This window comes from Camelus bactrianus, chromosome 1 (genome assembly GCF_048773025.1).
Source record: "Camelus bactrianus isolate YW-2024 breed Bactrian camel chromosome 1, ASM4877302v1, whole genome shotgun sequence".
In the NCBI taxonomy this organism is placed as follows: domain Eukaryota; kingdom Metazoa; phylum Chordata; class Mammalia; order Artiodactyla; family Camelidae; genus Camelus; species Camelus bactrianus.
The window spans coordinates 43123217-43145561 of record NC_133539.1 but is presented as its reverse complement, the minus strand read 5'-3'; the positions used below and the strand labels follow the sequence as shown (position 1 = coordinate 43145561).

Genomic DNA, 22345 nt, shown 5'->3' with positions numbered 1-22345 from the left:
ATAACTACAAGAGTCTCCTCTACGTCAAATTTAATTAGTAATTGTTTTGCCCAATGAAGGCTTTTTCAATCATGCATATATTTTTAAACAAAATTAAGCATTTATGCTATAGTCATTCAACAGTTCCTTGTTTGCGAAACAAATACAGAAAATTTTGTAAATAGGTACATTGCAGAAGATCACAAAATATCTTTGATTAAGAATTGACTAAGAATAGGAATCATAAAATAAGTTGTAGTCTAAGATCAACTACTTACTTATAAGAGTCTATATTGGTGAACAATTTTATTGGCTGTAAAATGATCATGGACATACTAGTTACCTAACTGAACCCACGGACTTACCGTGAAGTTGGACAGAGGCAATGAACGTAAAAACATTTTGTAAAGACTAATGCATATATATGTGTTATAATCAATATCATGTATTAAAATGACATCCTTAAGGCTTCCTTTGGGTTCTGAGAAAAGTCCTTGAGTAGCATCAGAATTTGACACTCAGGCTTTTGTATTCAGGTATTTATACAAGGTTCTGTCTTCTAAGCAGTGATATTAGTGTTGAGAACAAGTGACATAAGACCTGAACAGTTAAAAGGATCAGACATTGAGCTTTAGAATTTTTTGGTGAAGCATATCTGAAGTTTTTTGCAATTGGCTTTGTCCCAATCCTGTTGTTAAACCTCTGGAAAAAATTTACTGATTTATCTTTTGATTAAGTTCAAATCACTTAATTTGTGAGCAGAAGGGAGACAGCAAGATTTGAATTCTCCCAAATTCAAATGTTTTCATAAAGTCTTGAAATTCTGATTCTGGTAACAGAAGCATATTCTTTCTCTGCTTTGGTTGATATTGTAAGACCATGACTGCTATTACTAAAATTTTTACATACTTATTGGTCATGGTGGTAGGCTGAAAAATACCTCCTCAGAGGATGAAGAGATGCCCACGCTCTAATTCCCCAAACTCATTAATGTGTTGTCTTACAGTGCAAAAGGGACTCTGCAGATCTGATTAATTTAAAATTTTGAGATGGAGAGATTATGCTGGATTAGCCAAGTAGGACCAATGCAATTAAAAGGTCCTTAAAGATGGTGGTAAGAAAGTCAGGATTAGAGGAGGAAACCACACAGAAACAAAGGTTGTTCTTAGGAGTTTGGCTTTTCTAGATAAGACGTGTAAGTGATAAATTTATATTTCACTGTATAACATATCTTACTTAGCATAATATCCTCAAGGTCCATCATGTTGCTGTAAATAGCAGGATTTCTTTCTTTCTCATGGCTGAATTACATTCCATTGTATGTCTGTGTGTGTCTGTGTATCTATCATATCTTTTTTTTATCAATTCATCTATTGATAGGCACTTAATTTTTTCATATCTTGGCTATTATGAATAAGGCTGCAATGAACATGGGTGTGTAGGTATCTTTTTGAAATACTGATTTTTAATTCCTTCAGGTATATATCCAGGAGTGGGATTGCTGCTAATACTACAGTGGTAATCATATTGCAATATATAAGTGTATTAAACCAACACACTGTATACCTTAAACTGATGGAACAGTAGATGTCAGTTACATCTCAAAATACTAAAAAACAAAAAAACAAAAAACTGAGCAGGGATTGAACTCATTCCATTGCTCACTGGGAGGACACAAGCCAAGGAATCTGAGCAGCCTCTGGAAACTCCACAAGGGACGGAGACAGATTCCCCCCTAGAGCTTTCAGAAAGAAAGCAGACTGGTTAACACCTTAATTTTATGGCTTCTGACTCCCAGAACTGTAAGATAGTAAGTTTGGGTTGCGCTAAGTCACTAAATTTGTGGTTATTTATTATAGCAATGATAGAAAACTAATATAGCTCAAAAGCAACCATAATCACTGTTTTCATTAAAGAGAAAAAATGGTTAAGATTTTAAATCTATGGAGCCAGAATGCCTACACTGAAATCCTCTTTCCATCTCTTACTAGATGAGTTACTTTGGCAAGTGTTTGCCCGCCTGTGCAGTGGGGATAAGAGTACTTTACAGGGTTTTTGAGAAGATTAAAGGAGTTAACAAATCTGAAGCTACCAGAACATTGTGTGACACATGGCCATTTTCATAAGATCTAAATCATCTTTTTATTATTGTCATTATTAAAGTTATGATTATCACTTGCTTATTCTTTAAATAAAAAATATCAGAGTTTTCACTCTCTAGGTGCCATTTGATGGTGAGGATATCAAAATGTGTTTTGTTAAACCTCTGCTTTCAGGAAACCTATGATAATGAGGGAGAGATGGAGTATGTACCTGTGCAGTGCAGGATGGAAAATTGTGAATGTCTTAGATGTTTTTCTTCCTTCCCACTATTCTGCTTCTGAGTCTAGCAAGTTTGATGGATGGTGTATTATGCATCTGCCCTTGACTGTGGAAGTATCTCAATTGTAGTACACTTTTGACCCAATTATGTAGGTAAAATTTCTTTTAATTGGAAAAATAAATAAATAATTTGGGGAAGAAATAAGAAGTATTTGACTAGGCTATGTGTTGAATTGCTGCCCATATATTATCACCCCTAGATGATAAGTTATAACCTGTAATTATCACAGAGCTCATCCACTGCCACACAACTATCACGTACGGAAAGCATCTCAGTTTTAGTGCTCAGTTAAAAACAAAAACAAAACAACCAACAACAATAATAAAAACTATATTTTATATCTGGTGGTAAACCACCTCTTCTGATAACAGCTCTCATATTTTTTTTAGAATTATAAAATGACAGCTCAGAATGGTAGATAAAGCCTCAGACAAGAAACAAGAAAATAATAACAATTTCTGAGTCCATGTAGCAATTTTCCTCTAAAATTAACCTTCACAATCCCATGATGGATTGAACAGGTACCATTTTCAGATGTCATCTATAAGAGGAAGAACACTCAAAGATGTGAGGTCCACAAAAAACCCACAAGGGTAAACATCATCACCACCGCAAAACGTACTGAGCAAGTGTTTTTGTGTTGTCGTTCTGATTTGTTTTGCATGCAGTGTTGTACTGCCGGTGGTACCACCCCCCACCCCATCCAGAAAACAAACAAAATAGCGTCTGGCTTCAAAACAGGACTCAATCTGTACATATGTGTTTGAACAGCTAAAATATGGCGTGCCAGCCACTCTCACGTTGGTCTTCATTAGCTGCCACTCTCCAGTTTAGGAAGGTCACACATACAGTATAGTTACACGGATTAGCTTAGTATTTGCTCTATTTCTCTGGAGACATGGCCTGAATCAATCTGTGTTTAACACTATGATTCTGTTTGAAGTTAACGGAAGAGCATGAATTAGAAACAATCAAACGAGCCAAAGTATTAAGATCACTATATAGATGGGAAAGACCCAAGGGAATTCTAGTAATTTTAACTTGTGTCTTTAGATATAAAGTTCAAAGAAAAATGTTCACATAAATTTCTATACTTGCTCTTCCTAGAAGTACTCTCAATTTGTAAAGATGCATATGTTGTTGTTTATTTAAAAGATAAAATCATGTCACTACAATGCATAATGTCTGAGAATATTTGACTTTGCATAATAGGCTCTATTAAATATCATCTGAATATTTCAGACCAAAAACTATTTAAAGAAGCCAGTATTAGCAACAAAAAAGCAACATTCCTCATAGTAGCATAATTTGTGACCAATTTATCTATTTTAAGGAATACATTGTATTATGACCTTCATTAAACTTCCAGACCTTGGCAATGTTTTGCCAGGCAATGATAAATTTATCCTTATAAAATATACCACTTTTGTTTTGTTGGATAAATACTGGAGAATGAAATCTTTGCCGAAAAATTTAAACATTCTTCCTGAGGAGTTATGTGGCACAAAGCTATATACCAAATCAAGGCTGTATAGGGTGGGATTCCTCCAGAGTGAGGTATTTTGATATAGATTTGGGGAGCATGTTTTGACAACTCAGTGATATACTTTGACAGAGAGTAGATAGCAGATAACACACTGCCTCTCAATGTTATAGTACTTCCAAGTTAAAACAATATAGACACATGCTAGGATCTTACAATATTGGTGTTCTTTTGTTGCAAATCACAGAAACTGGCTACAGCTTATCTAAATCAAGAAAAGTATTTTAAAAGTGTTTTTGAAAAATACAAAATTGGTGGTAAGATGGGAGGTCGAGGCTTGAAATCAAACAGGAAATTCTGGAGGGTAATGGCACTGGTCTTCTGACAGGTGACATGCAGTCTGACAGCCTCTTCTAGAATTAAGTGGAATTAAGTGTGTTTGCATCTTTTTGTGATGGCATGCTCAAGTTTGTGATTCTAATTGACTTTGGTTGGATCAAGAGTCTGAAAACTGCGAAGGGCAAAACAGTGCACATAGGAACCCCAACACACTATACAGAATAGGAAGAAGAAACTTGGTTGTAATCAAAAAGAAGATATGGCTGCCTGATACCCCCAACGCCACCAAATCCAATGTATGCTGTAGATTTATTCTCATATTTTGACAACTTAAAAATATTACAGCTAAGAATTAGGAAAATCACATATTCAAAGCTTCATCAATGACAGTGACAGGAAATGGACTAGGGGATGTAGAGGTGGAGGTGAGGATAAAAGGAGCATTTTTAAAGGATACATTTATCTGTAAAGATATAATTTTAAAGAGTTCTCTTCAGGCTGGATTGATAATTCTGAATATTTTTATCAAGCAAGAAACTGGAAATAAATCAAGCCTCGTATATTATACCCCAGACACCTGCCATCTTCAGTTGTGATAGATGTAGACTAAATTGTTTGAAATTTTATTTAAATGCAGTTTAATATAGAATTTAAATGATACAAAATAGAAGAATAGCTCTAATTGCATAATGCATTATCTTAGCAAATAAATAATATATGATCTACTGAATGTGTAAATGACACCGACAGAACTTTGGTAAATTTACTTGTGTTTCTCTCACCCATTAGCAATTCTATAATCACTTAAAGTCTTACTCTTCATGAAGTGAAATTATTTTAAACTTTTCATATGCTGACAAACAGAAACCTTTTTATTCTCCATTTACAAAATGACATCTGCTCTGTTTCCATTTTACTTTTTCAAAATGAGTTCACTTTAGTGTTTTATTTCTTATTTTGTCAAATAGCTTTGCCAAAGATGGTGCAAATCTAGTCCCTGTAGACCAGAAATTACAGAAATGTAGACATAACACTTTACATATGGCAGTTATGTGCTTAACATTTTATATTAGGTATTTTAGACATCTAGATTTCCCTTTCTCTATTTTTAACTCAATCAAATGCCAAGAAAATTTTAAACAATAAAAACCAAGCCATTTTGCAAGCAGGATATTGACTACTGTTTTAAATAACAGTAATACTATAGTATTAATAATATAAATAGGTCCTCACGTCTGATCATCTAAATACAGACAGTCTGTAGCTCTTTCTTTTCAATGACAAGAGAAGTAACACTGATCAGAGCCATGCTGCTGTTGTCACCCGATCACTTCCTGATTCTCTCCTTCACATTATCTCCTCTCTCCCTGCTGACACACATCATGGCCTCACACACACACCGGTACACACGTGTGCACACACATACACACACAACTGGGGTGTGGGGCTTAATGCTGTGGATTCTGATGTCAGTCTTCCCGGGGTTTCCTAAGATCTGTCACTTACTAAGTATGCAAATTCAGGTACCTTACCTTCTCTAAGCCTCTGTCTTCATCTGACCAAGACAGGCACCACGCACACTCTCAGGGAGTGTAAAAGGTTCTTGGTGCAATTATTGCTATTGTTGGCAGATTGCTTATGGGAGAAACAGCAGCTGTGATATCTGTAAGTTTTATTGGTTTAGCCTCTGTATTCAGAAACTTTATTCTCGATCATAATCAAATAGAAACACCTTATTAGAAAATCATTCTTAAAACATAGCACATATAATAAAGGATAATTATGAAGCTTAGAATGAATCATAACTCTGATATAAATTCTGAGATAATTCTGCCATTAGAGACACATATTTCTTTTTTCATTTTAATCTTGTCTTACTTGTTCAGTTACTACAGAAATCAGAATATGAGAAGGGACTCACCAGTGCTGACTACTGATGAATTTTAACAATTAGGGTTGGATGAAATCAGAGTCCAAAACACATCATTATATTATTATGATATATTATTTTCATTTATTTGGACATTATCTACTACTATAATTAATTTGGCTCAGAAATGAATTTTCTTAATGTTTTAATCAGTAGGGTCCCAGAAAGGCAGGATGCTGCATTAAGACATCATGCAGTTTTGAGGTGTGATTCTGCTGCCAACTTCTCCCCATTTCTTTGCTAAAATGCCTGATGTCTGAGTACACGTCTGACATCATAAGAATCAGGATTTAAATAACAGATCTCAGTCTCTTCTGGCTTAAAGACTATTCCTCGCAGAAGCTGAGACTTCTCTAAGCCTATCTGAGCTAAAGATACAAACAAATCTTCTCTGTTCTGGTCTCAGTCATTCAGGTCTAAGCCGCAGGCTAAATCACTTATAATTCAGAAATCTCACTCTTCTTGATGAAAATGAAAAATAATCTTGAACAAGAGTAGTATAGAGGAGAAAACACTTAACGAGAAATCAGGAAGTCTGGTTTAGCCCTGAACCATCTTCAATCTATTTTGGTAACCTTGGTAACCTTGGCAAATAAAACAATCTTTATGTAATGTTAGAAAGTTCAGTTCAACTATTCTAAGCATCACTCCAATGCTAATGTCCTTTGAGGGGGAAAAATCCATAACCATATATTATTTTAATCTAATTGATATTTTTCCTAACACAAACTTACACACACAGATACCATACACACTCTCCTACACATATTCATAGACACACACTTTTCCAGTTCCTCTCTTTCTTTCTCCCTCTCGTCCTTTTCCTTAGCCAAATATGGAAATCCAATATTCTAAATACTCTTATTCTTCTTAAGCAAAAGAGAAATCTCAAAGGATTTGTCAACAGATCAGAAGAATTCTGTGCAGGTGTATTTCCCTGGGGAAATATATATGCCAACGATAGAATTCTAGGTCTGACTTTTACATGGTGATAAAGTGCTTGTTTGTTTTTTGCTAGTAAAAGAAAAATGAAAGAGAAGTCATTTATCACCCAATGGAATAAAAAGTTCTCAGCAACTGCTTAAGTGAAATGCCTCCTCCTTATTTAAGACACTAGTCCCCTTAAACCCACATCTACTTTTATTATTGATTTTTATCTTCTTTGCCCTCAAGAAATAGCAAGAAACATGTTCAATTCTAGCCTGGGGGAAAATAGAAGAAAAAAACTTAACAGAGATCTATCCTACTCTGGTAGAAAAACTGACTTGATGACCTAATTGGCCCTTTGTATGACTGACAGTTAGAACACCTTGTGCTGGGTGGAAACCAAACTGAGCACCGTCATAGAGAAGAAAAAGCCACATCAAAACGTAAGTTAGATGTGTTTCTCTGAGTCTGAATTTGGCAGACTCTTACTATAATTCTATCCACAAGAAGATAAAGAGAGAGTCAGAAGAGCCATCAGAAGAGGAAATAAAGTAAATTCTTACTGATCTTCAAAAGAAATAAATATTCTATTGGTCTGTCTCTTAGTTTCTATACTATGAGATATCTGCTACATGAGTAGAAGCTTTTCTGGGTTATTTTACCAAGCTACATTTTCATATTATTCAGACACCCAGGATTGTGCTAACGATTCAGCAATGGCTTTTTAAGTTATGGAAGTTGGGTTAATTTGACTGCTCAAACCCTTCCCTCTAACTCTTCAACTGATGCATTATAGAATTGCCTGAAGTAGCAATTATGTTGTGTTGTCACCGGTACAAAATGATGTAACACCAGGAGAAATTCTTCCTGACCTGTAAAATCAAATCAGTGTCATAGACTTCCTACATGTACTCCGTAGAAACAAGGAAGCTGATCAAGGATGAATTTAAATAAATGATCATCTAAATGATTCCAGCTTTTCCAGCCAGAATAGTAAGAGGAGTGGAACTGGAGAATTATCTTGACCTATCTGCCATTTTTTCCTAGCCATCTCTTACCTTTCTAATAAACTCATAGCAGAAATATATTGAACTGTGCATGCTAGAACATAAGTAGCCACTGTGACAAGCATAGCTAAAGGATGCTTACTTACATTCTTATTAGCTGAAATCCCAGATGTTGTATTGAAAATCCCAAACCCATACCCATACCCAAAAAGGTTGCAGCAGACTTTTATTGTGGGTTATATGGTAAGGGTCTGAACCAGAGTTCCCTTTTTAAAAGATTTTCCTGGGTGCCACGGACTAAGAGAAGGTTGAGTATGCTGTCATTATTTCAAATTCATAAAAATATTAATAAATAATAGTATTTTTGTACTTACTGTTCTAGATTTACAAATATTTCCTCATTTCATTCTCAAAATAACCTTCAGAGGAAGATACTACTAATATTCCCATTTTACAGGTGAGGAGACAGAGAGTTTTAAAATTTGAGTTTACTCAATAAATAGTAGAGACAGCGTTTAAAGACCAGGTATTCTGCATCTAGAACCTGTTTGTATCAAGAATCTATATCCAAAATGGCAAAAGAAGATTGTAATTTACACCATGGATTATACATTAATCCTCTAAATTGCTGGCTATTTTAACCAATATACTGCCATTTAAATTAAAGAAGGCTTTGGTATTTTAATTACAATTGCATTAATTACAGTTTCATTTCTGCAGATTACCACACTATTACAACTTATTTTTTCAAGTTTCTATTGGGATCGAAAGTCAGATTAATCTGTATTTTGTTAATAAGAACAGGACTGTTATGATAAACCACAAAGAGCTGAAAGAGACTATCAAATAAAACAACAAGAAAACAAGCAGGAAAAAAAAAAACCAACAACAAAAAAAGACCTACCTTTCCTGTGGTGGATGAGAATCAACAGGTGTAGAAAAGGGGCGGTCCAAGCATGCCAGTTTAGATACGGTCCATTTCCTGCCATGAGGGGGCTATAAGAAGAAACAGAAGAAACTCAGGTTAAAGCTAAACAGATTTCTATTTCCACCCCTCAAGAAGCCTTCTGCTATTATTTTGTTTCCTCTTAAATATTAGTAATACAGAATCATCTACACTGATTTCTTCTCCTGGTAGGATAATGAAGAGATTGCTATATTAAAACGTTATTCCCTTAAGCAAGTAAAAACTGAGGCATCTTAGAAATGCTCAATTTTGACTTGATATCAAATCCATCATGTAGACATAGAAAAACATTCTTTAATAGAATTATCAAACTTCAGACATAATATCAGGAAACTCCACAAGTTAAAGCATCAGTGACAAGCCCCTCAAAGTTTGTAACAAAAAGCTGTGAGATGCTGGACAAGAGAAAAAAACTTAGTCATCTATGCTGTACATTGTCAAACACACAAGCTTCACTGACAAATGAACAACTACCTTGGGGGCTGCAACCCTATTTGAACAATACAGGCTGGATGAGTTGCAAATTTGCACAACAATTTTGGATTGAACTGGAGAATAAATGAGTTCAAGCATATTAATTCAGTTTCTACCCATCAGAAACTCAAAATGTGTACAATGTTCAAGGACTGAAATTTAAAAATATAAACTGAAGAAAAGGTTACCACAACTAGTATCAATTCATCAGCATTCAACTTTAGCAATCAACCTTACAAATGAACTTAGAACATCAGTATGTGAGCTACACTCATATTTGGGTAGGAATGGTACTTACACACAAGATCTAATGAACCTGGAACACTTACTGAACACACACAGTATACGTATGCAATATGTACCCTGTAAGACTGGAAAAGAACAAATGAAGATGGTCTCTTCGCTTAGGGAGCTTACAGCAAAATATATCCTCATAATAAAATATTGATGAAAATGATTCAAATTTTCTGAAAAAAATTCTTTGACAACCCTGCAAAGCTTAAGGGGGGTTATTAAATAAGCCACTTCACTCTGTCTAATTTGAGGTACTTCACTATAATGGATACCTTCAGCCTGTAGTTTCCGCAAGGTCAATGATCTTGCCCCTCACCTGCAACTAAATTCTCTGTCTCTAGAAAAGAGCTTGCCAAACACCAGAATATCAGATTCATCCTCTCTCTCTCTTTCTCTCTCCTTCTCTTTCTTTCTCTCTTTCTCCCCACCCTACCTCGGGAAAAACAAGAAGGCAGGAAGAAATTTACATAGATTGAGGCTTTCTCAAGGGAGGAAGGAAAACCTTTTTACTAAATCAGTCTGAAAGCAGAGACAAAGAGGATTTCTGGTATAACCAGCCTATTTGCTTTCACCTTGAAATCAGTTTCTATTTTGCAGAATCTGGAATCTCACTGTAATATTATACCATTACCTACATTGCTTTGTGTTTATCTGAACAGACAGGAATTCCGCAGAATGATTCCTACAGTTTGCTTTAAGCTTAGATGCACAATACTAAGCAATCTATAAAAATCAAATATGTTTCTACACCAAAACTGAGAACCTTTCAGACAAAGGGAACAGGATTTTAAGCTTCTACTTAGTATGTACAATACTAGAAAGAGCACTGTTTCCCAAAAAAAAACAACATAAAAAGGTGGATCTACAAACCAACATTTCCTTGAACTCATTAGGGAACTGAGATCACAGGGCAACAAACCAAAAATCTGTGGAAAGATAGGATCTTCCAAAGAGAGAGAGGACAGAGCACTTAGTTACCTGGGGCAGATGCAGAAGCTGAAGGGCAAGAAAGAAGAATCCAGCTAAAACTTAAACCAATTGCTAAATAATGAGTATGGGCTAGTATGAGAGGCCAGAGCTTCTAGGAGCCGAAAGCCACAAAGGTAATTTATGACCATCTGCAGTATTTTCTCAAGAGGTGATCATGAGGAAAATTAGTCAAAGTAAGAGACAGGGAGAGCCCCTGATGATGTGTGTCAAGGGGAGGGGACTTTCATGCAGGAAGGGCATAAAGCCCCACTCAAAACCTCCCCTGTTGTCCCTTTAGAACAAAAGTTTAAGCCCCTGGTGTAAAGTAGTAAAATAAACTGCTCTCAGGATATCGGTGGAAAACCCCTGCATCTAGGAGTAGGAAATAAAAACTCACCTCTACTTATGCGGAAGGGAACAAAACACTCAGGACTCGTGTTATTAGAGATTATCCACCAGGGAAAGAGCAGGATCACTGAGGAGGAGATCCTCACATCCTTGAGACTGGCCGCACACTGCCCGCCTAAGACCAAGGCTGACCCCAAACACCAGGGAATGTCCGTGCCTTTCACTCCCTCTCCCAGATCATCAAGAGCTGCATGACAGATAACAGCAGTCTACTATGTGGAGAGGGGTGACGCTGTGAAGAAATATCTAACATACAAGTGCAAAGAGAAGACCTAAAGCAGAGAATGGAGCAGACATTGATGAAATCTTCCAGAAAACCAGTCTTCACACTAAACAAAAGGCAAAGGTAGAAAAATTTGAAGTTGGTGGTACAATAAGGGTAACCGTAACAACAACAACGTGGTTCACCTTCTGACTAGAAAACCTCAACCTGGCAAGAAAAGAAGTTTCACATTTCCAGGTCTCTATATCTCAGTCTCCGTGCTCCTATACAAGATGTCTGGTGTTCAAGTCGAAACTACAAGAAATACAGAATACAAGCAAAACACAGCACACTGTTCAGGGACTAATAGAACGAGCCTCATAAGACCCAGATATTGGCACTAACAGACAGAGAATTTTAAATCACTCTATATTCTTTTTATTGATTAATGATTAATACATAAAAGTCTGTGGAGCAAAAGGCAGGCAACATGCATAGATAGATGGGGCAAGAGAAACATAAGAAATAATCAAAAGGAAAAACTCGGTGATAGAAGTGTGCACCACCTTTGACGGGCACATCAATAAACTCAACATAGTAAAGAATCACTGAGCGTGAAAATAGGTCAATAGAAAGAACACACAGAGAAGCACAGGAGGTAAAACAAAGTGAAAAATAAAATGAGTTCCAAGATACAACCTAATATATTTGAAAATAAAGTCCCAGAAGTAAAAGACAAATAGAATAAAGCATAAGAACTGTTTGAAGAGATGATGGCCAAGACTCCCAACTACAAATCCTAGTAGCTCAGCAAACACCAAAAGTATAAACACAGCACACACACACACACACCCTCACCGCCCCCACCTAAGCACATTTCTATCAAACTTTCGAGAGCCAAAGATAAAGAACATATATTTAAAGCACCAGAGAAGGGAAGTCAGAATTATAGTAGACTGTTTGCAATAACAGTAAGAAATGGAAGGATTTGCCAGGTAATGGAATGGCATGTTAGAGTGCCAGGGCAGGGGGAACTGTTTATTTAGACCTCTTTATCAGCAAACGTAGCTTTCAAACACGAAGACATACATTTCAAGAGAGGGGCTTCTAAAACAGCAGAGTGAGGATCTCTGGCGAATCCCCTCACTGGCACAACTATTTAACTGATGAAAATTATTAAAAACAAACAAACAAAACCCAAGCACTGTAGGAAGGGCATGCACTAGTTTCCTATCATTGCTGTAACAAATTACCACAAACTTGATGACTTAAATGACATACATTTTCTTATAGTCCTGGAGTTCAGAAGTGCAAAATAGGTGTCTCAGCTAAAACTGAAGTTATAGGTAAATACACATTCCTCCTGAAGGCTTTGAGAAGAATCCAATCCCCTGCCTTCCTTAGTTTATGGCCTCTTTATATCTTCAAAGCCAGCAATAAATGGTAGAATCTTTCTTACATTGCATCACTCTGATGACTGACACTCCTTCCTCCCCCTCCTCATTTTAATCCAGGATAATCTCTTCATTTTAATATAAATTTATTAGCAGTCTTAATTCCATTTGCCAACTTAACCCCCCTTTGCCACGTTAATCAGCAGAACCTGTGAATGCTGTGTAAGACAGGGACATATTATGGGGCCATTATTGTGTCTACAGCAATCCACTATCTGACACCAAATAGATTCACATCCAACCCACGTGCAAACACACTCATCCCACCCAAGGACACCAAAAGACTCAACCAATTAGAGCATCAGCTCAAGTTTTAAACCTCATATCAAAAGTCCCAGATGTTACTACTTAATTCAACTACATTAGGTATAGATGAGAGTATGGGTATAATCCATTCTTAAAGAAAAATTTCTCCCTGCTTGTGGACCTGTGAGTCTCGTAAACAATTTATCTGCTCCCCAAATAGAATGTTGGTACAGGAATGGGTTAACAGTTACAGAGATTTCCAGTCAAAAAGGAAGAAAACAAAAAGAAAAAAGGAGTCACTTGTCTTAAGCAATTTCAAAGTCCAGCTGGGAAAACAGTATTAGGTTTCAAGGCCTGGGAATAATTCTTTTCTGTTGAAGGTTCCACCTACTGGGCTCACAGTTCTGTTCTTAGAGTCATTATTCCTTTTCATGAAGGGGAGAATGTGTTTGAAGTTTAGTGATTTTATCATCCTGTTTCCTACCTACAGAATTTTGACAGCCTGACAAACTTCTTTCATTTCTTCTTCTCTCTGTCCCTTTTAGTACAAGTTGGCAGTATTTTCTTCTTCTATAAAAATTTCAAATATCTTGTGTGTCTCCCATGTACCTCACATGAACTCATTGTGTTAGACCAAAATTTCTCCCACAGACCTTTCCTGAGTAATCTTGTATGTGTTCCTAGCTTCTGCTGGGATGGCTGAGAGGATCAGTATGTTACACATCTAATCTCACAAAGCCCTTTGTGTGACTGAATACTCTGAACTTCTAATCCTCCTGAGGCATTATAAAACAATTGTCTAGCCACAGATCTGACTCTCTCCATCCTTGTCTAATAATAAATTAATTTTTTCATGCTTTACAATCTAGATAACCTGAGAAGTCTCCAAATAGTCATGTCTCAATTCTTTTGCTTAACAGTTCTTTCCTCCATGTATCTCCTTCCTCTCACATTTTACTACAGGTGACAAAAAGAAATCAGAGCACACTCTCAATAGTTTGCTTAGATTTCAGTGAGATTGAAGCCTCACTGGCAGAAGGAACTTGAACATAACTCTGGCCAAACTCGAAAAATAGGTTACGCTGACCCAGAATCCAAAAATCAAGAATCTAAGATTAAAAATATCACAGTCATCCTGACGGTCTGGAATATTGTGTGTATGCCAAAGTTTATACCGTTTCGGAAGCAACCAGAGAGGAGAATGCCAAGGTACAATTTTGTTTGTATGTGGGACAATAATATGATAATATATGATAAAAGAAAAACAGTGTTTCTAACGATTTAGTGTAAGGAAGGCATTCAGATTTCCCATAACTTCTGCATCCAACTGCAATTGGTCTGTAAGTATAATGAAAGAACAATGCTAAATACATGTATTTGAACTCATTTATCCTGTAAGATATGTAAATCATCAGTTAGTAAATATAACCATGTATAATAGCTTAAGAGAAATTATCAGGAGAGCAGAACTTCTGTTACTCTTTAACATAAATTAAAATAAAGACATTCCAATGTGTACCTAATTCTGGTATGAGTCCCCAGTTTCCTTAGATCACTGATACAAACAAGTATAAACTTCAGAACTTCGCTCTTCTTTGACTGTTCAATGTAATTATCTCATCAGCCATTTTCAAGTAGACTGTATTGTTGTATGTTTTTTCCCTAATGAGGTTTTCTTTATGTTTCGTACTCTCTTTTATTTGGCAATACACTGCAAGTTTTGACACATTCGAACGGCATTCATCAAAGCGTAAAGGGCTTGATTTCCTCATTAGTCATCTTTCATCTTTCCTATGTTTTTATTGATTTTTGGCTTGAAACACTCCTTTCAACATTCTTTAACAAAAATTCCTATTATGTTGACAAGAATGTTTCCTAATACATTTTGATGTTTTAATAAGGTATTAAAATCATTAAATCATTTTTGACATCACACAGCTTAAATAAATGCATCGTTTTTTTGCTTTATTTTGAATATAGCAAGTTCCAATAAAACAGGGCTTATAAAATCCCATGATCTGAACTATTTTTCTGAAAACTTCTGACCAACTATTAAATGCAGGCATAATCCTAACTACTGATGCTTAGTAAGGAGGCTGAAATGGAAAAAAAAAATCATTAAGTTGTATTTGTTTTTTGTTTTTTTTTTTTGAGTCTAGAAGACTGAGGCGTGAGAAATGTGGGGAAGCAGGAAGTGCTATGGGCCATTTCTAGAAATTCCTGGGTGCAGGAGTGCACTCAGCTGGGCTCCAGCCAACACTCCTGCAGGGAGCGCCCAAAGCCTGTAGTGTAGGACCTGGGGGTCCCAAAGTCCTCCTCCTCCTCATTCTCAACTCCTCTTCCTGAAGGATGTCCAAATGGACAGTTCTCAGTGTATCCCTTCTTCCCCTCCATTTTCTGCTTGAAGTCAATCAACCGGACTTAAATATCTTCCCCATGACGGAAGGGGCAATAAAACCCGCAACAAGAATGAAGGTAGAGCAGAGAGTATGAAACCATTCTCGTTTGCCCTGGACTGAGGAAGTTCCCAGGACGTGGGTTGTCAGTGCCAACAATGAGGAAACCCCAGACATGAAGAATCAGGAGGACTTCCTCACCCTAATGCAGCATCATGCTAAGGTGACCTCAGTTTCGGGGTGTCTGTGCTGTCTCAGATCCCAGCACCAAAAGACGATCATGTGTCTCAGATGAGGCAACCAGAATATTTTCTGAAATATCACACCCAAATATTTTTAGAGATAAATGATTAATATAAATGGGTTAAACTACATAAAGCTATTCAGATACTGTGAAAAAAAGTCAAAACTCTGTGGATTCTTTTTTTAATAATTATTTTATAATGCCTGCTAAATCACTTGTTTTCATCTCTGGATGAGGGACTCAGCTCCTGACATCTTCCAAAAGCCTTTATAAGCATAGTGAAGCATAATTGGTCACAATTAGTTATGTGTGGATCAGAGAATAGACTTCGGAGGCAAACACTTAAGAGTCTGAATGCCTGCTGCAACATGTTTCCTGAGTGGTTCCCAGAAGTTCTATAACCTTCTGGTGCCAGCTTCTTAAATTTTAGTAGTGCTTGTCACACAGCAATGTTACAAGAGTTGAAAGCATTAATATATGCAAAAAATTCAAAACTGTGCTTGGTTCATACTAAGTATGAAAAAAAGTAGAGGTGTTATTTATTTCCCCATCCTGTCACTCAGTCACTTAAGAAATACCACTGATGTACAGTCCGTGATTCCCCCCAACCCCTCTATTTCTAGTGCCTAGGAAAAGACTTGGCACTTAGAGTTGATAAATATTTGTTAAGTGAACCTGTGGCAGGAGACTCGGCTAAAAGATGAAATTTAACCAGGTCTCCTCAGGTTATGATACTCACTGTACACAGCCTGAAATGTCACCAAAAAGAATGAGCCAGCAATAACATACAGTGTTAATTTAAGGGGGTTTCTTTTAACTAAGGTTAAAAGAGCTAAAGAAATGTACTTTGAGATAGTCCGGGGAAAGGACGTGACCAGCAATACTTTGGTGGACCAATAAGCTACTGGGCTAGTGTCACGGATCCTGTGAACCAAGGTCAGATGCTCCTTTCATGACTGAGGGATAAATTCACTCAGGTGCCAGTCATCAAGCTCCACTGGGAGTCACCTGAGCTGAATGAAGCTACCACCCCAAGCGTCATTCTTGAGATAGCCGTTTACCAGTGATCCACATGGGAGTAATAATGATGGATGCTGCCCCCTCCCTCAAATCAGGAATATCTAAAGGGCCATCTCACCTTGAGTCCGCAGAGTTGGCTCAGGTGTTGTGGTGACAGTGCAGAACCCAGCGCCCCCCTCTGCCCAATCTCTATTCTTTCTCTTCTTCAGTACATTCCTTACCACATCTAGGAGTTGGGAGGATGCCTGGGGTAACTTACACAAACTGATTAAATGATATTTTTGGACATGGCAGGGATGCAATAAACATTAGAAATTTGCACTTTTATTTTTAAAGGAAACAACTCATTTCATGTAAGAATTCATGGAGCATTTCTCTGAAGACTGATCCATCTAACATTTGAAAAATTCTATCAAGAAACTTACTTTTTACATTGAGCAATCCTGCTAAAAATCTTCAGGTAATGCTAAGTCAAAATCTTTTTCTTTGCATAACCTGTACTCATCTTCTATAATTACTTAAGATAAACATAATCCTTTAACAGTTTTTCAAATTTTATCTTGGTTAAAAAGAAATTTTCCCCATTACCTGTAAATTATTCTATGCATTCATAAAAGAAATTATAGTTGCTTTGGTTTTTGTTTGTTTGCATTTGTTTGGAGCTTCCAAAATGATCATGATTCAGCTGCATTCTCTTCTTTGCTTGCTGGTAGCAGACTAAAGAAAGAATCTCCTCAGGAAAAAAATAAGTCTTTCTCTTATGTCCCTTGTATTCCCATTTGGCATATAGATAAATCTGTGGATTCAGTATTAGTCACTGTGCCTGCAGAATGAAGAAACCTTATTAAAGAGATTACTCATAGAGGGTGGATCTTCTCCTAGTTTAGTCAAGATCATTTTTCTCTTCCACAGCTGGAATATTTTGAAAGTCTTCATGAACTTTATGAAAGTGAGTAATAACTGAAAATTGGGTGACCTGAGGAAATGAGACAAGTGCACGTGCACTTCTGTAAACAAGGAGGACTTGTTCTTGTGACCACACCTTTTCCTGGGACAATTTCTCAGGATCACAATATGGACCAGGGAGGAAACCCTAGTGGACAGAATGCTCTAATGCTTTAAATAGACAGGAGCTCTTCTTCTTTTATTTTCCCCATGTAATTCCAACTTACTCCTACATGCCTTCATTTGAAAGTGCTCCCAATCTAGGTAGCATAAGAAATTAAAACAGAAAAACTGACTCACTAATAATTATAAAGGTATCCTACTTTCAATGTTGTAATTTTCTCACTTATGATACTTTTATCCTTTAAATCTTTATAAGCACAATACAATTATTAAAGAGTGAAAATTAACAGTCTACAGAGCATCCTGTGAAGACACTGACTTTTTAAGGAATCTTTAACTTGTAATATAAATTTACCTATGTAAGCTTTCAAGGTATAAATAGCACATACAAAAACCCTAAAGCATACAAATGCAGACTTTTCACAAACAGAACCACACAATCACTGCTTCTTTGCTGAAACAGGTCCAAGATAAAATAAAGATTTGATGTGGTTATCTGTCAGAGAACAGTTAATGTAGGGTGTGGGTCTTCTCTGTTTTCGCTATGATAGTTGGCAGGTGCACAGTTATCACTTGATGACACAGAATGAATTACTTCATAGTGCAAACAATGCACCTGAGACCAAGGGAAATAAAATTTTAAACAAAAGATAATGGAAAAAAAAAACAATCATCCTTGCTCATTATTTTTCATTTCCTTTTTTCTTCAAATGACTGTTTTTACTGGTTCAAAGAACATGGCAGATGTCGTCTGTACCTTTGTCACAGGGACTGAATAAAAGGTTGCCTAGAGAGCAAAAGCACCAAGGCAGGGTCATAGGAAAGCAGTATTTTATGATTCAGAAATAAGAACAAATATAATGTTTTTAACACATATTCCTAATTGCATATCTTGCATACCATTTTGGAAATTAGTAAGTGCCCCATCATTTTCTTTTTTGCCATTCTTTTATGCAGCCTACAAGTCACATGTCTCCTGGACATTGCAGTAACAGTCTAGCACAACTAGTCCTCAGTAGTAAATGTAGTTGAACAAATTTGAGAAATCTCTGACCACCAGCACATGGAAAACACATACTACCATCATAAGTCATGTGGTACTGCTCTAAACTGCTGTCAGATTTTAAGACACCAAACACTGTTCTTTTGCCACCATCTCTGGTACAGTTTCACTTCTCTTTCTGTTTTGTTTTGTTTTGTTTTGTTTTGTTTTGTTTTGTTTTGTTTTTTATTACCCTAGTCCTTCCTTATGTTGCCATGCATGAAAGATCAACCAATGGGCCAAGGGTAGTGGGAATGGTTTCTATACATAAGATTGAAAATTTATCTACTCCTCTCTATACTTTCCTGAATGCTGCTGCTATATATATTTTCTGGAGACTTTAACAAGTTTTTAAATATTTTAAGATTATTCTGCACCCAACTGGAGAATTGACTCTAAAAAAAGATAAGTTTCACAGTGTTGAATTTTAAGGTGTGAATTGTCAGCTTTATGTTTCATCAAATTCCTATAAGGGATATGAAAAGTTTATGTAAATCTCTGGGGGGAAAAGGGAAAACCTATACAAATTTCTTAAAATAAGTGATGTAGGCAAGTATCTTGTGTAACCCATCAGAGCCAACATCATTGCCAGGATGTTCAGAGTACTCTATTGAGTACTTAGGAAAAAATACAATCTGTTCCATAAAGAAAACAAACACACACACACACAAACATACAAACCTGAATGAACAAAATAGCTCAAGAACTATTTCAAACATGATCCTAAGAATGGTGTGTATTGGTCAAGGTGTTCAGTTGCAAATGAAAAAAATTCAAGTCGTACAAGCTTGAGTCTTTTTTGATGGACATTACTGGCATACATAAATGAAAACTCACAGCTGGATCCAGGGGTTCAAATGATGACATCTGGAGCAGTAACCTCTCCCACTGGGCTGATTTATCCTTCTTTGTGCTTTACTTTCATTTTCAGACAACATCCTGCAACATGATGGACCCCCAGCCCTCCAGTCCTACATTCTCACAGTGTGTGTGTGAGAGATAAGTATTTCTCTCCTCTTTAGTTTCACTAGAAGTACTTGAAATGAGTACTTCTGACCAGCCTGCCTTGAATTGAGTACCATCCACTGTGGACAGGGGTAAGGATCTGATTAACAAGCCCAGATTTTATACCCAACTCTGGAACGAGGGTTTAGATCAGGTCCAAGGGAACCATGCAAATGGAAGATGGAAAACAGGATTCTTGAAAGTGAGAGTCCTGTTATCAGGATAAGGAGAAATGTTTGCATATTCAGCTGATCAATGAATCTCTTCTAGAGTCTATCCTTGACAAGTGATCTAACAGGATACAATACTCATGGTTAGTTTACTAGTAAGGAGTTACGTGAGTTTCAAACTATGATATTAATACAAATAACATACTTATCCAGAAATGCTGTCATTGCCCTTCCCATCATCAAAACTACCACAAGTCCTGTGGGCTTCTGTTATTTCATGCCTTCACTTCTTTCTTGTCTGGCAGTTGTGTGTTATCTGCACAGAAAATTTCAAATCGGCATCCCCTATCTAATTCCCTAGATGAAAGACCAGTTTTGTGGTGCTATTATTTTAAAGTAATTGCAATTTAATTCAGCAAATATTCTATGATTCACTTACTTTGTTTTAGGCATTGGGCACTGTGCTATTCATTGCATTAAATAAAAATGTCTTAAGTCTCAGTTCCTGACTTTAATAGCCCAAATCTTAATGTGGAGAAGTAAGAACTATCTGTGAAATTCCAAAAAATAAGAGTAACCGATATGATCAAAATGCTGTACTAACTTTACCAGATTTTCCTTTAAAAATTATATGTACAAATGAATTTTTATCTTATAAAGTAAATAGTAATTGATAATAGTACAATAATAATACATAAAGATATAGACTGAAGAGTCGACAAAGTCTAGAAGTTACTTAAATGTATTTAGGAATGTAATATATGATAAATGAATTCAGAATTAAGTTCATTTAAAATCAACATGTGAAATTGTTTGGGGAAAAAAAATCCAGATAGTTGAAAAAATTAAAGGCAGATACATTTCTTGCCATGCAACACAGATTATAAATGAATCTAAAATTTAAATGTAAACAATAAACATTAAAATATTAGACAAAAGTATGCAATATATATTTACATGTTTTCAAATAAATGCATAGATACATACATACATATTAGAGGAAAGAAGTTTTTCTAATTATAGCAGAATCCAGAGCCATTATATATAACAGACTGATAAATTCAATTATATAAAAACTAAAAAAAAAAGGAGAGACGGAGAAGATGGCGGAGTAGAAAGACGCTCGCAGGTCACCCTCTCCCACAAATACACCAAGACCCACATCTACGGACCCACTCAGCCAACCAGAGCACCTGTGGAACTCCGACAGAACATCGCCCTCTTCAAAGGATAAAGACGTCAAAAATCTGGTAGGAGAAAAGGAAAAAAGAAAGAACAAAAGGCAAAGCAGCGCCGGACTGGTCCCGCGGGGAGGGAGCCGCAAAGGAGGACTGGCGCTCGCTCGCTGGGCCTCCTCTCTCCAACTGAGAGGCCAGCAGGAGGGAGGGGGAGCCTCCGAGGCTCGGATCTGTACAGAGCAGCCCTTGACTAACAGAACTAAGTTAAACGGGCACAGAGCGTCCCCCCGACACCCAGCCTGAGAGGCGGGCCGGCAGCGGCGGGCAGGGCCAGGCTGCACAAGCCGGGCGGAGGACGGAAGTGGCTGCACGGAGGCAGCCCCGGGGGAACGCAAGGGGCTGCCGCCATGGCTGTGGGTGCACAGGGCAGAACAACCTGGGCCCTCCATAAAACAGCACGGTTGATGTGCTCTCGGAGGAAGGGTGCACACCCCCATCTCTGAAAACCCGCGGAAAGTTTTCGGGGGAAGAGAGGCGGGGCTCAGGCACAGCCGCCATATCCTCTGCGCTGAGCACTCAGGCGGGGGCAGGAGCGAAACCTGCATCCGCACCAAAGGGCTTAGCAGCCTCAAAGGCCAGACTGAGACTGGCCTGCAGTCTGGGGCAGATAGGATCCTTCCATCCTGGTCCCTCAGAGAACTTGCTCCACAAAGACAAACAAGGAGCTGGGTTCTGGCTCGGAGCAGGGACAGGGCTGTCCCTGGCTCTTCCCCGAGCCCACTCGCGGAGCGCCGACCAGGGCGGAGTGCGCAGCCGCACAGAGAGCGGAACTACCAGAGGCGCAGGTAGAGGGAGAGCTGCCCCCCTGCCTTTCCGGCAGGAACACAGCCCCTGACCGAGGTGCTGGGAAGGGGCAAGACCCGCCCTCCTACCTGGCCAGTCTGCAACGTCTGACTATGGCATCCGGAGGGGCAGCGACCCGCCCGGCCACAGCAGAGAGCGGCACCTGACCCAGTGATAGGAGGAGGCGCGATCAGCTTGCCAACAGGTGCTGGGAGCAGCACAGAAGAGGGCGCCAACGGAGGGCCTCTTAAAACAGCAAGCTGAGCTTCCAAAACAGGGCGAAGACAGAAAGACTTCACATTAAAAGCACACAGACT

The 22345-nt window shown here is 37.6% G+C and overlaps 1 protein-coding gene across 8 annotated transcripts in view; it reads right to left on the bottom strand.

Moving 5' to 3' along the window:
- LOC105077956 (uncharacterized) overlaps positions 1-22345 on the bottom strand; it is a 515300-nt gene that overhangs the window by 65069 nt on the left and 427886 nt on the right. For all 8 annotated transcript variants that reach the window (XR_012506661.1, XM_074362661.1, XM_074362677.1 and 5 more), the window contains one exon: positions 8953-9044. Coding sequence is in view for 7 of the 8 variants with exons in the window: in XM_074362661.1 (XP_074218762.1) it covers positions 8953-9044 (92 nt within the window). In the remaining variant the exon portion in view is untranslated. The remainder of the gene's footprint in view (positions 1-8952; positions 9045-22345) is intronic.